General features: G+C 37.0%; 1 protein-coding gene across 4 annotated transcripts; it reads left to right on the forward strand.

Annotated features, from left to right (window-relative positions):
• The first annotated feature begins 614 nt into the window (after positions 1–614).
• Positions 615–12,059, forward strand: LOC103702315 (outer envelope protein 80, chloroplastic-like). 4 transcript variants are annotated; one of them, XM_026802691.2, is made up of 16 exons: positions 615–1,291; positions 1,980–2,068; positions 2,553–2,697; positions 2,778–2,875; positions 2,980–3,049; positions 3,755–3,848; positions 5,108–5,189; positions 5,289–5,324; positions 8,027–8,180; positions 8,265–8,408; positions 9,370–9,440; positions 9,580–9,658; positions 9,765–9,880; positions 10,298–10,445; positions 11,178–11,247; positions 11,703–12,059. In XM_026802691.2, the coding sequence occupies exons 1-16, from the start codon at positions 794–796 to the stop codon at positions 11,855–11,857; spliced, it is 2,049 nt and encodes a 682-aa protein (XP_026658492.1). In that variant the 5' UTR covers positions 615–793; the 3' UTR covers positions 11,858–12,059. The 4 variants fall into 4 exon arrangements, with proteins under 4 accessions (XP_026658492.1, XP_026658493.1, XP_008782904.1 ...); XM_026802692.2 differs by having other exon boundaries at positions 616–1,291; positions 1,980–2,073; positions 2,561–2,697; XM_008784682.4 differs by having other exon boundaries at positions 618–1,291; positions 2,553–2,643.
• The last annotated feature ends 4,705 nt before the right edge of the window (positions 12,060–16,764 follow it).

Below are 16,764 nucleotides of genomic sequence, written 5' to 3' on the forward strand. Positions count from 1 at the left end.
TAAGGATGGTAATTCAATCCAACCTGTAAACGCTTTAAGCAGTTTGGATTTGACAAACAGATTTAGATCGTAAATAGGTCAATTCGTCTAAACTTATTTATTAAATATATTGGGTTCAGATTTAAATCTTTAACCCGTTTAACCCATTTTGACCTGTTTAATAAATAAATTGGATTACCCGGCCCATTTAACTTATTTAAAATTCGTTTAACTTGTTTAAAACCTGTTTAATTAATTTCTAACCTATTTAACCAATTTGCTTAACTTGTTTAAATTTATTTAACTCGTTTATAATCCATCTAGCCCATTTAATCTATTTAATTTATTTAATAAATAGATTTATATGAGTTGGATCAGTTTATCTGTCTAATAAATAGTTGGAATTTAGATTTAAATTTTTGATTGATTTAATAAATAGGTTGGATTTGGGTTGGTAAATTTTTAATCCCATCTAACTTATGTATGCCGCGGGCTGACCTGATTGCTGTCCTACCCATAATTAAAATATACAAAAAAACAGAAAAAAGAAAGAAAGAAAGGAGACACCATCAACCACTACCCATCGACGTTCCGAAATCCTTTTGGAGCTCGGACGGGGCCGAACCCGGCCGGGTTCAAACCGGTACGCGACACCGGCCCGCTGCCGAGCCTAGCAAGCCCGACCTTGAAGCGTTGGGTTTTTCGCAAATGGCGGAAAGCTAGGGTTTTGGCGAGAAACCCTCGAACCGTAGGGTTCTTCTCTCCTCCTCTCTCTCTCTCTCCCTTTCCCTCTCCTTCCCTCTTCTCCGCCCCCATGTCGAGAAACGAAGACGTCCGATTCGTCTCTTCGGCCATTAAAATCCCTCGCTCCTCCCGTGCCCACCCCGTTCCCCTCCTATCAACCCTGCCCTTCGCTCGCCACAACCTTTCCTTCCATCTCGACCGAGCTAGAGACGCGATCCAGGGCTTCTTGGCAGCGCTTCCGAGACGGTGGAGTCCCCGCTTTCTCTGCTCGTCCTCTCTTGCTGTGGTGCGGCAGGAGGCGGAGACGAACCATCGGCGGCACGGGAAGGAGGACGAGGAGCGGGTCCTGATAAGCGAGGTGCTGATTCGGAACAAGGATGGGGAAGCGCTGGAGCGGGCGGACTTGGAGGCGGCCGCCGCCGACGCCCTGAAGTCGTGCCGGCCCAACTCGGCGCTCACGGTGCGGGAGGTGCAGGAGGACGTGCACCGGATCATCGAGAGCGGGTACTTTTTCTCGTGTATGCCCGTTGCCGTCGACACCCGGGATGGGATCCGGCTGGTCTTTGAGGTAAAGGTTCTTCCTTTGATTGTTTCCTTCTCGGGTTGGATTCAAGATAATGAAAAATTGTCTTTATAAGATTTAAAGGGGGAGTAGATTGGGGAAAGAGAGGACTTTTGTGCTATTTTGGTTGCTGATGCGTTAAAGCTTGCAGCCTTCTTTTCTTGCATTGTTCGTAAAATATCAATGAACACTGGAGATGGGAAAGGCGAAGATTTTGGATTCTTGCACTGCTCGTTTCTTAACCATTCGTTAATTCTAATTTCCTAAATAATGTCGAGGTTAGGCACAAGACAGGAGTAATTTGACACACATAATGCAGACGTTTTAAATTCATGACACATTAGAATCATATCAGCCACCTTTCTTTTTGGTATTCAATGGTTCTGATGAGATTTGATTGTATCATTCTGCAGTCTTAACGTACTCATGCGTTTCACTATATGATAATTGTATCAAATGAGATGTTGAAATATACAGCACTCGTGAGCAATGACTTTATGAAGTTTATAATTCAGGCCTATTTTCATTTCTGCTACTAAAGACAGTTCAGTTTGGTCCTCAAGCAATCTCTTTATCATAAATCATAGAATTAAATGACTGGCGGGTATGACCTTGCAGGTTTATAAAGGCAAATTTTATGATTAATCTGGTTTTCCATGACACAAGTTTGTGATTTTGTTTGATGTCGTACTAGGTGGAACCTAATCAGGAGTTCCAAGGATTGATTTGTGAGGGTGCAAACGTTCTTCCTGTAAACTTTTTGGAGGATGCATTTCGTGATGGGTATGGTAGGTTCTTGATCTATTGTTATCTATTTTCTTTTAGGTTTGCTACTTTCAGAAAGCAGGAAAAATAAGACTGAGGCAATTATCACAATAAAGGCATGTGAATTGAAACTATAATTACAAAATATTACCATTGCTATTAACAGCCAGCTCCACTAACTTCAGCCATTTAAAGGCTATGATTCTATCATCATCTAATTGGTCAAATCCTTTCCCACAAGTTCCATTTAGATATTTTTGGATAAATCCCCAACCTTTTTTAATTCTTTATTGGCCCTATGGTGATGATAGTTTGCTCCCTGACCATGATGAAGATGGTAGAGGGCAACACTCAGTTGTCTTAGACGAAAAAGTGGAAGTATATGTTCCCTTCTTTTCTTATGATAAAGAGGAAAATATATTTTCTTTCAACTCTTTAGCCTTGTCAATCTTCATTTGATGCCATTGTAAGTTGCGCATTTAGTTAAGTTTTTGTTGTCAAGTTATGCAGGAAAAATAATCAATATACGGCATCTGGATCAAGTGATTAAATCCATCAATGGCTGGTACTACAAACATGGGCTGTCTGGTTTGGTTGGTCCTGCACTTACTTGCTTTTGTAGCTGTTTTGCAGCCATTTTTTTACTTGTAAGTTCGCTTCTTAAGCCTTGTTTTGGAGATATAATTAATCTGCCATTGGTCCTATTTTTCTGGGATTGTTGTCTCAGGTTTCATATGCTGAGATTCTTTCTGGAGGAATCCTTAGGTTACAAGTCACTGAAGCTGAAGTCAATAATACCATCATTCAGTTTCTTGATAGAAGGACGTGAGAACAGTATCTTGCTATTGCATTTGGAATCACAAACAGCATATTAGAACCACTTATACTTGATGTTTGCTGATAATAATTTTTTCTGTTGATATATTCAGTGGTGAACCAACTATAGGGAAGACAAGGCCAGAGACTATATTTCAACAACTGACAACAAAAAAAGGACAGGTCAAAGCATGTGCCTACATTTTATGTGGCTGTTAATCTGTACTATTATAATGCTTTGAATCCCCAGAGATTGCCTTTGTTTACTATATTGTATCTCAAATAAGCTTGTCTTTTATTTAGTTAGGATAAGGATTGATCATTATAATGGTTGTTATTGTGGGCGCTTTGTTTAAATTTTTTGTTCTTGTATAAGAAAGTTTGGAGGTTATGTAATGTTGAAGAATCACTTATATCTAACGCACAAATCATAATCTACAACCAACTTTGAAAGATAAATACCTTGAAAGAAATACAACAACTGTTTTGTTATTTTAAATAAATTATCAGTAACTCAGTGCATTTATATCTGGATATGGCAACTTATGCTATTTTTGGAAAAAAAGAAGTGTTTTTTTCATGATAAAAAAATTAGTCATAATGATATCAAAATTGGCTCGTGTTTCTTTTTTCTAGGTTGTTGCCTTGACAACTTAACATGATATCAACTAATTAGCATGGAAAATGCAAACCATGTGCTTATCCCTAATATGCTCGAGTTAAGAGAGAAACTGTATCTTATACAGAAGTATATACTTGTGTTCCACATGCTTGTGTCTCACATTCTCTAGTTGGAAGACTTCCTATATCTTATATTGAAATATATAGTTGTGTTCTATCCATCTTGGCTTATTAAGGTTTTCATCTCTTCAATACTTTCTGCATTAGGTGTACAATAGACTACAAGGAAAAAGAGATGTTGAGACAATATTAACAATGGGAATTATGGAAGATGTTACAATTATTCCTCAGCCTACTGGAGGTGAATTACCTTTATTAGTTGTCATTTTCTCCTTCTCCAGATATTCACACTGGATATGTCATCATCAAACTTCGCTAATCAACAATGTAGTTATCTATTTTTGTCCATTTTTATTTTGTAACAATTGCAGTGGATGTAAACTTAAGCATATTGAGTTCCAGCTTGAAAAATTCATCACAGATTTATTATTTTGTTTAATGCATGAAGTGTAAACTGCTGCTTAAGTGATATCCACCTATTTATATGCACAAGTTGACTTGACCATATCAAAGAACTAAATAAAAGACTGTATGCTTCAAGCATGCAAATCTCATCAAAATCGCCATTCAGAGCATCAAGTTTCTTAATTTGAAAAGTTAAGATCGGTTCTGGCATCTAGGACCAAGGAGCTGAAGCTGAAGCATAGGGCCAGGATATATGTGAATGCATGAAGTAACTTTCTGCTAAAATTTAAGTATCTAAGAGCACAATACATCCATAGCATTTACAACTTTCCAAGAAATGCAAAAGAATTAAAAAATAGTAGCATCTCAGATATGACAAAATCTAAAGAGTCTGTAGCAATAGGCTGTGAAAATGAAGTGGCAGCACAGGAAGATAGCTGAAGCAAAAGATGAATCAAAGTGCAGCATTTAAATGGTGCAATACCAAATGAAGACAATTTTTGCAACCTCTGTTTGTCTAGTGAATCTTTACAAAGTAGGCTATTGTTTCTTTGAACTAATCAAGTGGTTCAGTGAAGTTTTGAGCTCTAAATCTGAAAAACTTGCCTGCTCTAGTGGAAATTGTTCTGTTGATAGGACCATTGGGTTAAACCTGTGTCCCACATGTTCAAGGATGAGTGCTATTCCTCAATACTGAAAAAGGACAAAGATTAGTGTCCATGGTAGAAGAATGAAAGATAACATTCTACAGATACTTGGGTCTTTTATATCTTTAGCTTGGTCATGTTTGCACAGCTACTTGGTAGCATGTTGTTTTGTGAATCTTCTTTCTCGTTGCTACTTGATCTTGATTATATTGTCTGCTTCGCACTTTATTATTACAGAAGAATTTGATAGGCTCCAGATTCTGTGCCTAAAATTTGCAAGCAGTTGATAAATCTTCTCTTCTGCAATTACTTTTACACATGGCAAGCCATCTTAACATCTCATCATATGCTACTGAAAACAAAATATGAGCAGTCACTGGTTTGCTGTCCATCCATTTTTTTTGACCCTAACACTTTTGACATTCGGACCCTTTCTGGAGCTTTGCAGATCCCTGCAGGGTTGATCTAGTGATGAATCTTGTTGAGCGTCCTAATGGTGGTTTCTCTGCAGGTGGTGGAATTTCAAGCGGGTAAGTGATGCTCCAAAGAAATGTATTAAATATTTTTGTATTTGATCTGTTAATATCCGGAGTTCCTGTATTAGTAATTACTTGTTGTGACATTTGTAGGATAACAAATGGCCCTCTCGCAGGACTGATTGGAAGGTAGATTTTTTAATCTCATTATTGCAGCTATTTTCCAAATTTTTGCCGTAGTAATGTAACCTTGCCCATATGACATTTATCATCTACATGATACATAGATCAAAAATTTTCTTACATCCTTAATTAGGCTAATTTGCATAACCTTTGCAACCTGTTGAACCATCCTATACTTCAACCTAGACTGCAAAGCATGCTTCTGGAAAATTTTATATTATAAAGACAGTCTGTTTCCAACTGTTTTTACAGCAAAGCCAGAAGTCTCTTCGTGCTTGCCTACCATCATCTAGATAACACAAAAAACTTAATTGCATTTTTTGATGCATTATTTTGGCTCCAAAATTGTTGAATTCCTTAATGCAGAAAGGAGTGCAGAAAGGGGTGCTATTGGGTTGGGTCACCCTGGATTTTAGTAAACCCATACCTATTGGGGTTTCTTCCAAGTTTTGTTCTGTATCTGTCCAATTGAAGGATTGGGTTGGGTAATAATATATTATAGACCCATCGGTTCTTTAGGTCAGGATTGGGTATGTTAACACCCGTTCCATTGGGCTTGGATTGTGGCATGAGGTTTGGGTTTCCATCATGTACTAAAACTATATCTTGAACAATTAGTCAAGTTAAAACGATCCATGCTTTGAGAAGCTTATCAATGAAACGTCCAATTTCATGCCTCAAAAATTAAATCATGAACAACAACATTCACTTGATAGTTAATTAAATTATAATGTTTGACTAAAAATTGAAAAGATGCACTTAATTTAGTCTAGTTCAAACCCCTAAACATGTTCTAACTTGTGATCATTTTACTTTTTCTATCCCATCAAGTTATAGAACAAAGTTATTGAACAAAATTTTATACACCAAGACTAATATTATATATTTATAAGTAAATTGGGTAATTGGTTGGGATCGGCTATAAAAACCTCAAACCCAGACCTGGCCCAAATTTTATTGAGTCTAACTTTAGTTAGAACCCATATCCAACCCATTCATCAATGGATCAAGGTTGGGTTTGGGTTGGGTTCGGGTTGGGTACCGAGTTGGCAGGCTGGAATGACAGCCCTGTCTGCAGACTGTGTGTCTTTCCTCACTAATTCCATAAGTTCAAAATGGAAATTATACTCCCATAACATCCGTGTATCAAAAGACAGCTCTCTTCACCAGCCAATTTGCTGCTGAACTCCTTCTCTGAAGACATTTTAATGTCTATTCCTAGTCATTTAGCCATGTCTCCTTCCAGCATCACAGGACTAGCATCATACCTTCTCATTTACGCATTCAACAACTGTAGAGGAAACCTCTTCAAATATGAGGTTTTTCAGCTACAAATGCCTTTCAAGTTCTTTGAAATGATATATTGTACATTTTTATTATTCACCTTGCCCTTGATCTCAATTGTTCCATTATTGGTTCCTTCTTGCTTCATGTAGTGGATTGACTAATGTATGATACATAAAGTCTGTCTCTAGCCAAGTAATACATATTTAAACCTGATATTTTGAAAAAAGATGCTCTAATTTGCATATATTGCTAACTATATTTTGCTTTCCAGTGGTTGTGTATTCTTGTCTATGATTGATGCAGGACATCTGTCAACCTAAGGTAGTGCCTATGTACGTAATTTTCCATGGTAGGTTTGTTAAAAACTCCCAAGACTAGTTTCTTTGCTAGATGTTCTTAGTGTGATCTTGAATTGTTTTATAATCCTAGATAGACTTGATATGGCATGCTTATTATGGTTAGGCCTACTCCATTGTAGTCGAAGTGCTTGTAGTATTAATGACATGTTTTAGGGCATGCTGCTTGTACGTACCAGTGTGTTGTCATGGGATCAGAAGGATCAAATTGAGATAAAAAGTTGCTTGGACAGGATAATGTTGCCTGATCAAAGATTGCTGCTAATTACCGTAAGACCCTTGCCATGGGTGTAACATTAGATGGCAGTGGCACTTGGATGTTATGGTGGAAAACAATGAACACCCTCTGTATGACATTTATTTTAACTTTTTACAACTGCACACTTTTGCTTCCTTTCATCTGAGTGCCAATTGATGTTCATGTGACTGATAACTTATGCATAGATGTTTCCTCATTAGTTTGAATATACTTTACATTTTTGTAGCAGATAGCCAGTTGATTGAATGGCTTTTGCTCAAACTTTGCTTAAGCAGTTAAACATTATGGCTCTGCTATAGTCGCTATAACTAGTAACATTGTATAGTAGCTTCAGAAAAGACTATACCAGTATCTAATAAATATGGTGCTTTATTCTTTCTTAAATGTTTCGTACTTTGGTTAGGCTTGTTTCTAGCATACTTGAGATAAGATTGATTCATCCGTTTGAGAGAAGCCAGTGGGCTCTTCCATTTGATAATAAACTAAATATTGTCTAAGAGGGTTGTTTTAAGGTCGCTTTTATTTTGCCTGCACTGTACTTCTCAATTGGGGGATGGTTATATATGTTGTATTTCTCCACTTCAAGTCCTGTCCCTTTTCTCAGCTTTAGACAAAGTACTATATTATCTAAAACAGGTGCATATAAAAATGTCATTAGCAATTAGCAATTTAAATAACTTATATAATGTAATTGAATACATTACGAAATAATTTTTCTTCCATGTCCAGGATGTAACATTCAGGACATGGTTGAATTCAAGAAGTTTGTGTTCTGCTTTTCTGCTCACATGTGAATTTCGTTGCAGCTTTGCGTATTTGCATAGGAATGTTTTTGGTAGGAACCAAAAACTCAACCTTTCATTGGAAAGGGGGCAAATCGACTCAATATTTCGCATAAATTATACCGACCCATGGATTGAAGGAGACAATAAGAGGACATCTAGAACAATCATGATTCAGGTAATCTTTATATATTATTTGTTTTTTTAGACATCCACATGCTATATAATTATTAAGTTGAGGAGTGCAAATTTTTTGTACTAGAACTCTAGGACTTCAGGAGCACTTGTTCATGGGAATAACCAATCTGATCATGGTGGCCTAACAATTGCACGAGTTACTGCTGGAATTGAATTCAGTCGACCTTTCAGGCCCAAGTGGAGTGGAACACTTGGGCTTATTTTTCAGGTACTTTTTTTGAAACATTTTGAATTATTTCTTGGTGTTGACTTTTCATCTTATGACAATGAGTTCACAATTGCATCTGCTGATGATCCTGAAAAAAGTAGTACATTTCCACCATTTGTCCTGTAATTGAGGTTAACACGTATTGCATATGATTAACTTCCATGTTTGCTGTTTGTGCAGAGCCTGTCTGGCATGTAACTGTGTTTCTATGTGAAAATTTTCCAATATTCTACAGTATTGTTTGACACATTTTATCTGCCAATATGTATATGAAAACTGGTGATACAGATATCATCATCTAGTGATGAGAGATTGCAGTTAAAGAGACATGCTTGTACTTATCAACTAAATAAATTTCCTTCCTCGACAGGTAGAGTAAATGATAATGATGCTTGATGGTGATCATGTGCATTCTATTTATCTGCATGTTCTCCAACTTTAAGCAAATTATACTTCAATGCATACAATTTTTTAGAAGAGAAGCTTCTTGAAGCATGGCCATACTTGTTGCAGAAATCTTTAACACAATTGTTGCACATGAATTAGGAAAATAAGAAAAGCTATAATCATTTTTTTGCATGACCTTTTTAAAATATCTCTATAATTTATTTGCAGGGATTATGTAAATAGATTTGTGGCTTAATCCATTTAACCCTCGTCATGACTTGCATGCCATACTGATACTCTTGATTCTAATCGCTCTTATTTCACATTTCTAAGGTAATGTCATGACTTTTAATGTGGACCATTTGAAGCAAATATAAACATAATTATAATGATCAAGCCTTGTCCTAACTATTTGGTGTCACCATGGAAACAAACAGGCTTAAATATTTTTTTTGTGAGAAAATCTTATAAATTTTCAGTTATTTTCTTTCTTTGGTCCTTGCTTCATTGTATGCTATTTTGTCTATTCCCCTCTTACACCACATTTGCTTGTAATAACCTCTACTGTTCTCAGCATACTGGTGCTCGTGATGATAAAGGCAATCCCATAATCAGAGATATCTACAACAGTCCATTAACTGCAAGGTACTTAGGGCTTTGTTTCCTTCTTTCTGGATATCTGATATGGATGCTTAATTACATCATCACCTCATCATATTGTTTTATTTGATTTATCTAATTTTCTGCCTGTTGTTGAATTTGATTTCTTACTTGTCTATTACAGTGGCAATGCTTATGATGACATGCTAATTGCAAAGTTTGAAAGTGTTTATACAGATTCTAGTGATCATAGCTCCTCAACAGTTAGTTCTTTCATCTCAACCATTTGTTAGGATAAACAACCCTAAATTTTATGTTTTCTTTGTCGTTGTCTCATTTGGCCTTCCATAACCACCTCCTCACTTGCAGTTTGCATTCAACATGGAACAAGGACTCCCTGTTCTATCTGAGTGGTTATGTTTCAATCGAGTGAGTGCTCGTGCTAGGCAAGGATATAAAATTGGGCCTGCTCGACTTCTTTTAAGGTATGACATCCTATGCTTTTGATCTTTTGATAATCAAAGGATCTTCATTGATACTATTTTGGCATTTTTGTGGTTTGTTAGCTAAATAATATTCTTTGCATCATACCATTGGACAAATTGAACCCTCTTTGCTAATATTCTGACTTTTTTAGTCCTTGTGTTGATGATCAGTAATATATAGCTGTTTTCTAAAATCTTGTCTTTTTCCTTTTATTGTTCCAGTGATGCTCCCCCCCCCCCCCCCCTCCCCCCCCCTTTTTTTTTTTAAAAAAAGAGAACGAGATTGGCCATCGCTTTATTTTATGAACAGTAAATGAGTCTTGATGAGGCTGGTCCACAGTAGGTTTAGCTATATTTCTTCTGCCACCACTTCAGTGACTATTTTTTGTTGTGCTCATCAGTCTTTTAATGCTGTAGTGTATCTGGAGGCCATGTTGTTGGAAATTTTCCGCCTCATGAAGCATTTGCGATTGGTGGGACAAACAGTGTCAGGGGTTATGAAGAAGGTGCTGTGGGTTCTGGTCGCTCTTATGTGGTCGGTAGCGGAGAAATCTCTTTTCACATGGTAAGCTTTGACCTTCATGTCCACTTATTTCAAATTGTTACTTTGAAGATTATATTTTTCTAGTGAACTAGAATTAGGAAAAAGGTTTATCAGTGGATTGCAGGTTTCATTCTTTATTGGGAAATTTAGACCTCCATTGCTAACTAGCAAAACTGGAGCACAAATCCCATGATATGGTACTCCCTAATCAGATAATGAGAACATAAAAGCTAGTCAAATGATGTTCAAATCTATTTCTTTGAAGTACAACTTTTTTGCTTCTGCGATTGGGCCTCATGTAAACATTCAATTGTCTTACTCTGCGTAAGTGATAGACAAACCATTTATCTAACTGAACTTGTTTTTTTTTTTTGGAAGTTTGGGCACTGATATTTAGTACATAGAAATCTAACTCATCCTTCTGTTCTAACTCATCCTAGTTCAGTTTCAGCCTTAAAACTTCATTGCCTGAAGTCAAAAACTTACACATTCTTTTTTTCTTATTTGAAATAATGATATGTCAGCTGTAGTAGTTTCTTTCCGATGTAGGATTCTTGATCAATCTATGAATCATTCCCTGCAAATGAATCTTGTCATAAAGAGAAAACACACATCTTAGCAAAAAGAAAAAAAAGAAGAAATAACACACACATGCATGTGCACGCACATCCAATGTGATGTGTGCTTTTCTTTCTGTTCCATTTGTTTTTTTTATAATTGCCTCCTTGTTTTTTTTATTTTGTTCTTTTATAGTTTGGGCCACTAGAAGGTGTGCTGTTTGCGGACTATGGAAATGATCTTGGTTCAGGCCCTACAGTGCATGGTAAATCCTTTATTCAAACATTTTATCCCCTGCTTTCATTTTTATCATGCTTGTCCATAAAAGATTAGAAGCAACTAGGTAGTGGACAAAACAACATAAACCAAGCGATGGCTAAGCACTGTACTTGTATGCTTTAGGTTTTATCATATGTGGAAAAAAAAGAACATTATTTATCTTTTGCTTTGTATTATGATCTTAGCCATTTTTTTTTCTTTCTTCCTTTGGTTTTTTGGGTAGAAGATTTGTGTTTTCGCTAAGATAACAACAAATTTATCAACAAACTTCTTGTGGGTACCATGCACAATATTTTTGATTCATATATTTATAGTATTGTACTACACTACTAGAAGTAGCATTCGGGAGTAGGTAATAATTGCATAACAAAATAGCTAGATGAAGGTGTTTCAATGAGGCATAATATGATGGCATCTTGCTTCCGGTTGTTGCTTGATCAGGTGATCCGGCTGGAGCAAGGGGAAAGCCTGGGAACGGTTGTGGCTTTGGGGCCGGCATTCGTGTGGATTCACCCCTCGGGCCCCTGCGCCTAGAATATGCATTCAATGATAAACTAGCAAGCAGATTCCACTTTGGAGTTGGCTATCGCAACTAATTCATTCCTTTTCTTCCTTGACCCTTAGGATCTCTGCTAAATTATTGTCTGGTGTTAGTTTTTCTAGCGATTCAGGTATCAGTATCACATGATACTCAATGAAAATATAATGCATTGGTTTTTTTCCTCCCTGGGAGGAGTATGAGAGAACTGTGCTAGAATATATATTACAGGCTTTCTTCCATTTGCCTGGTACTGAGTATGAAGCTGCTGTTTTGAAGAGTTTTGAGCAAGGCACGAGAAGGCTTATAGTGGTATGGATATTTCAAATTTTAGATAGCAGGACTTGCAACTCCCAATCATATGTATTAGGAGTCTAGAAAATGGTGGTAATACGTAATGGAATCATTTATGTTTGGGCTCCCTCTCAAATTGAAGAGAGAGAGAGAGAGAGAGAGAGAGAAAAAAGTCTGGGTGGTTGGGAAATCTGGTAGAATCATAATGAGGGGTACCTGGCTATTCGTTGCCTATCTAGGTGCTATTCAAGTATCTTGATAACTCTTTTTCCATCAGTAGTACATCTAATTATGAACTACCCCAGTAAGCTGAGGTGGGTGGCGTAGCTCATGGGGGGATTGATGTCAGATGAAAACTGGAGATAAAATCTTGCCAAGTTCGCACCTTGTCCGTGCTGCAGCTAACCCTATCTTGTTACTGTTATATAATGAGACCATTGTTTTTAGGCAAATGTAAAGAAGTTGCTGTTCATCTTATCGCTGATGAGCATCTTAGATTTGCGAGCTATCAAATCTCCCTCCAGCTCAATTTCATGCTATGTAGCTTGTACATGATGTCGGTGTGCTAGGTTAATGTAGGCACTAATGTCAGCACAATTAGATCATGATTATAATGTCATTAAGTCTGTTAATTATGTGGTGGCCGTAATAATGTTTGCCAAATATTCACTACATTTTGTACATTGATCATACAAGTGTTATGTTGAACTTTTTTGTATGGCTATAGTTGGTGCCTGGATGCAGTAGATGTTCTCAACTAAGATTGTAAATAGGTTGAGTTGATCCATGACTTGATCCAATCTTGACCTGTTTTGGAGGATCCGTGGGCCTAGGTCGAGTTTGAAAATTGGATCTGTTCTATTTTCTCGATCGGGACTGGGTTTTACCAAATTTAGACATAACCCAACTCATTTGAAATTTCGGTAATTTAGAGTTTTCAATTCTACCATCCGACCCGAATATGTATGTGCAAACAAATTCTAAAGCCATGATTGATCTGAACCAGACCCAAATCGGATCCGAACTGGACTTGAATTAAAGCCTAGGCTAGGGGCATTTTTTATACATTTTTTGTCTGTAAATATTGATAAAAAAAAGTAATTCCCACCTTGCTTAAAGTTAATGGATGGTAGCATGAATTTCCACTAAGCAGCGTATTCAGCCCTACTTTTTTAGAATGTTATACAAATCCAGCATCATGATATGATTCTCCAATTCCTGAGCCATATAAGCTATTATATACGTCCTGGAGGCCATGTGTCACAGGCTCATATTTCGTTGCCTTGAGATCAAAGCATGCTGCGACAGGTTGGACCTAACTCTACCTCCCTGCTGTGGCTCTGTACTATTTTTTTCCCCCAATCGTAATGCATGTGCATGGGCTGACCAAAAATCGTCGGAAGCGAAATGTATTAGAATGAGAATTAGAATGGCTATATTTTCAGATGCATTTGATTCGTAACTGGAATGGAAATCGAAATAAGGTTTAAACACTAGTTGAAAGTCTGAATTGATTTATGAAGGATTGGAGCATGATTTCATTCCCTGTCTCTAGAATTAGAATCAAAATAAAATTTTCTCTGAACAAACAACTAGAATGAGGAGTCATTTTCGTTTCCAGTCTAAAATCTAACTCTTTCCGACCAAATATGCTCTAAGAATATTTAAATACAGCTCGTGTCCATAGTTCACTGATAAGACAGCGAAGGCTTGGCTAATTTGTCGTCCTCTTAAATGACAATATTAAGTACCACCATTGTCTCATGTCCAAGAAGGTCAACTTTATCAAAGCATGTCTCATGCACGTACAAAATAGAGCAGATCCGCCAAATCCAAGACTCAAGCCTGGCAGCCTGCATGAAATAAAACGCTGCCCAAGCGGTGACACCAGGAAATTACAGTCTTTCTTTTCTGAATAATGGTGGGGGTGCCCCCTCGCTTTGTAACCTCAGTAGGTACAGGCACTGACAATAGGAGTCGCCTTGATGGACCAAAGTTTTGGCTGCCTTCGTGCAAGCCTTATCTTCTCGCAGATGATCACCCATATGTCATTTGTTCAGGTTCAGCTATTTGACATGCTTTTGTAGAGGAACTTTATGCACAATTTTGAAGGGGAGAATACAGCTTGCTGTAGAACTACTAGGGGCGATTGATTTGATTTGATTTGATTTTTTTATTATTATTTATTATCGTAACCTTTACAGGCATCAGATCTTGGTCTGATGGTATAAACTTGTTTGGTCTGTGTGAATTTCTTTCTTTTTTTTCTTTTTTTTTTGAGGAGCACCTCATGATATTATTTTAAATTTTTTTGCATACATATCTCTAAAAATATGATTTGTTATGTATTTAACATCTGAAACACCTTCTCCTAGAATTTTATGGGATGATGTTAATAAATAATCTTGTTTAAGTATAAAATGATACTACTATATATCCTCTTGCATCGATACCCTTGAAAAACTTCAGCATTAAATTTAGATGATAAGCAGCTATATATATTTTTGCATAAATTTTTCAGGTATATCATCGTAAAAGGATAAAAAAGTTATTTTATGCAACAAAAAATCTAATGAGAAATGTGTCATGTGAAAATATGATGTTTTCAAAGGTATGTATACAAATAGTGTTTTTAGATGGATAGATGTGCAATAAGCCATATTTATATATAGGGACATTTATGCGCAAAAAAAAAAATCCTATCACAGAATTTACGAAAGGGAGCGCATGGGAGTTTGGATTACATTGTAGATCAAGGAGACCACTCTTAAATATTTCAAAGTACCTAGAAGTCAATGAGATGATAAGGGCACAGGGTGTAATGTTCTTTGAAGGCTTACTCTCCTCTGAAAGCCTAAATCCCAAGGTCTCGCTTCCAGAGAGATCACAGACATCTTGGGCGTTGCATTTAAGAGCATGACAGTGTCAAGGGTCATGGTTCAAATGGCCGTGGATGTATATATGTTAGTTGCCACCTGATTCTTAGATAGTTAATTCATGTCGCTGTATTTATTAGTGTCTGCAATTATTGATTTGGCTTCTTAAATTTCGTAATAATTTGTGACAAGGACTGCCACCCTCGCCTGGTTTTGTGGATCCCTCCATGGGAGGATAACTGTGACATTCTAATCCTCTGCACTGTTCTTCATTTATTAGTACTCGTCATTTTTGGAATGTTGGTCAGCTTAGGTAGAGCAAATCCCATTCCTCTACATTGCCTCATGCCTTAAATGCATGGATATGTGGAAGACAATCCCCTCTGAGATAGTTAATTACTTTATATCAATCACTGTAACATGGTCTTTGGGGTTATAAATCTAGAAGACATGAATTGGATCACTCCCTATTCAAAGAGATTGGTTAGATGTTGCCGGCCCGAAATCATGTGCATGCATCAAAGCATAGATTGTATGAATTAAGGTGTGTCTAGGCAATTTTTCAGGAATGAAAAGCCTCTTTTACCTTCACAATCTCCTAAATTGATCTACACTTTCGACTTATTAGAAGCAATGCAGAAAACCTCCTTTCTTTTTCCTTGTTAGTAGAATAAAGCACTGCCACATTGCAGTATCATGGCTCTGCATATTAGCTTCATTTTGTCCCCAGAGAAGGAATTTTCCATCATATCCATTTGAAGCATTGAGGTAGAGAGAAAGAGAGACCATCATGTTATATATAATATATTCCCTATGCCATATGGATGCCTTCAATAAAGCAAGAGCCAAAGAGGGGGAAAAAAGAAGGGAAACTTTTGTAACCTCTAGTTACTTGGTAGACTTTAAATTCAGCCTAAGCCCATAGGAACCCAGGAGACATGGAGTTCTGCTGTGATGGCCATACTAGATCTTGGTAGACTTTACAAGCTATTAATTTTTTCTCCAAGCTTGGTCATTTCACCTGAACTGAGTTGGACGATAACTTTGTTGACGTTGTAAGAGAATCGGCTTGCCCCATATATATTCATGCTTAGATGTAGGCATGCATGATAACTTCTCGGGCATGGAGTTGATGGTCTTAGCATCAATCAAACTCCAAATGGGAACATATTTAGAGAGCTTTCAAGCCATGTAAAACATTAATTTCTAATGAGCAGCTCATCGGCATGGGATGCGAAAGCAACCGATAAGATTCTTCTATAGTGGAGGACCACTTGCTCCTGTATTCTTCCATAGGGACATCAAACATCAAAAGAATTTTACTCTCTCCAGGATTAAAACCTACTTCAAAGGGTGACTGATAGATTACGATAGCTTTTCTTTTCATTTTGAGGCCAAATGTGAAAACAACCAAGTAAGCATTTTATGAAAAGGTAGGTCTTGATCAATATAAATATCTACTGGTTAGGGCGTGATAAGTACTGCCAAGTTAGCTAGGTCTTGATCAATATAAAAGCCTCACATCTCAAGGCCATGGGATGCTACTTCCTAATTAACAAGCATTTTTATTCCCTAGGTTACCGTTAAAAGTTTTCATACTGAAAGCTTTCTCAAGTTGGTTCTTTTCTGATGATGAATGATGAGCAGCAGCAAATCAACTCTATCAAAAGGTAGAGCTACGCCTAGAATTAACCTGAAACTAATTATATTTTAAGGAAACAGGATTGGTAGATACCATAGTTTCAACCCTATCGCTGACTTTTCTTGTTAGTTAATTTGTAATCATGGAGATTCT

The sequence above is a fragment of the Phoenix dactylifera genome, chromosome 7 (genome assembly GCF_009389715.1).
Source record: "Phoenix dactylifera cultivar Barhee BC4 chromosome 7, palm_55x_up_171113_PBpolish2nd_filt_p, whole genome shotgun sequence".
Taxonomy (NCBI): Eukaryota; Viridiplantae; Streptophyta; class Magnoliopsida; order Arecales; family Arecaceae; genus Phoenix; species Phoenix dactylifera.

Coding starts and splice junctions, on each gene's coding strand:
- LOC103702315 (XM_026802691.2), top strand. CDS start 794: ATGTCGAGAAACGAAGACGTCCGATTCGTCTCTTCGGCCATTAAAATC. Junction 5,325..8,026: donor CTCGCAGGACTGATTGGAAG/GTAGATTTTTTA, acceptor ATTTCGTTGCAG/CTTTGCGTATTTGCATAGGA. Junction 9,881..10,297: donor CCTGCTCGACTTCTTTTAAG/GTATGACATCCT, acceptor TTAATGCTGTAG/TGTATCTGGAGGCCATGTTG.